The 1,294-nt window shown below is 53.4% G+C and overlaps 1 protein-coding gene across 1 annotated transcript in view; it reads left to right on the top strand.

The window, feature by feature from the left end:
• ARPC1B (actin related protein 2/3 complex, subunit 1B, 41kDa) overlaps positions 1–1,294 on the top strand; it is an 88,440-nt gene that overhangs the window by 69,927 nt on the left and 17,219 nt on the right. The window contains exons 6-7 of the mRNA XM_011985833.1: positions 462–668; positions 746–821. Coding sequence (XP_011841223.1) covers positions 462–668; positions 746–821 — 283 coding nt within the window. The remainder of the gene's footprint in view (positions 1–461; positions 669–745; positions 822–1,294) is intronic.

Raw genomic sequence — 1,294 nt, 5'->3', positions numbered from 1 at the left:
AGTGGTGCGATCTCGACTCACTGCAACCTCTGCCTCCTGAGTTCAAGCGATTCTCCTGCCTCAGCCTCCTGAGTAGCTGGGACTACAAGGCGCCCGCCACCACGCTCGGATAATTTTTGTATTTTTAAATGTAGAGATGGGGTTTCACCATGTTGACCAGGCTGGTCTCGAACCCCTGACCTCAAGTGATGCATCTGCCTCAGCCTCCCAAAGTGCTGGGATTACAAGCTTGAGCCACCATGCCCAGGCACCTGTTAACCCTTTAAAAAATTTTTTTTTAAATTTTGAGACAGTCTCACTCTGTTGCCCAAACTGGAGCACAGTAGTGCAATCACAGCTCACTGCAGCCTTGACCTCCTGGGTTCAAGCAATCCTCCCGCATCAGCCTCCTGAGTAGCTGAGAGTACAGGTGCACACCACCATGCCTGGCTACTTTACCTCTATTTTGCCTTTCCCGGTAGGATCTTTTCAGCCTACATCAAGGAGGTGGAGGAACGGCCGGCACCCACCCCATGGGGCTCCAAGATGCCCTTTGGGGAGCTGATGTTCGAATCCAGCAGTAGCTGTGGCTGGGTACATGGCGTCTGCTTCTCAGCCAGTGGGAGCCGCGTGGCCTGGGTGAGCCACGACAGCACCGTGTGCCTGGCTGATGCTGACAAGAAGATGGCGTGAGTAGAGGCCATCCTGGGGGAGGAGGTGAGTGCAGAGGAGCGGGACAGTGTGACTGACAGCTGTCTACCCTCAGCGTCGCGACTCTGGCCTCTGAAACGCTACCGCTGCTGGCGCTGACCTTCATCACAGACAACAGCCTGGTGGCAGCGGTGAGGAATGGGGAGGGAGTGTGGTCACAGCAGAGAGCCCAGCTTCCCTCCTTTCTCCTGCCTCCCTCCTTTTTTCTTCCTTGCATTCTCTCATGTACCAGAGTTGGGCAGAACAGGTTGGATTATGCTGCAGTAACCAAAAGTTCCTGGCTACAGTTGCTTAACAGAGTAAAGATTTGGTCAGGTGCAGTGGCTCATGCTTAAAATCCCAGCACTTTGGGAATGTTGAGGTGGAAGTATCACTTGAGGCCAGGAGTTTGAGACCAGCCCAGGCAACATAGTGAGACCCTTGTCTCTACAAAAAGTTAAGAACATAGCTGGGTGTGGTGGTGCACCTGTAATCTCATAATCCCAGTTACTTGGGAGGCTGAGGCAGGAGGATCACTTGAGCCTGGGAGGTTGAGGCTTCTGAAGTGAGTTGTGGTCGTACCACTGCACTTCAGCCTGGGCAACAGAGAACCTGTCTCAAAAAA

This window comes from Mandrillus leucophaeus, unplaced genomic scaffold (assembly GCF_000951045.1).
Source record: "Mandrillus leucophaeus isolate KB7577 unplaced genomic scaffold, Mleu.le_1.0 Scaffold29, whole genome shotgun sequence".
NCBI lineage: Eukaryota > Metazoa > Chordata > Mammalia > Primates > Cercopithecidae > Mandrillus > Mandrillus leucophaeus.
Note: the sequence above shows the minus strand (reverse complement) of the source record. Positions and strands in the feature narration are given on the sequence as shown.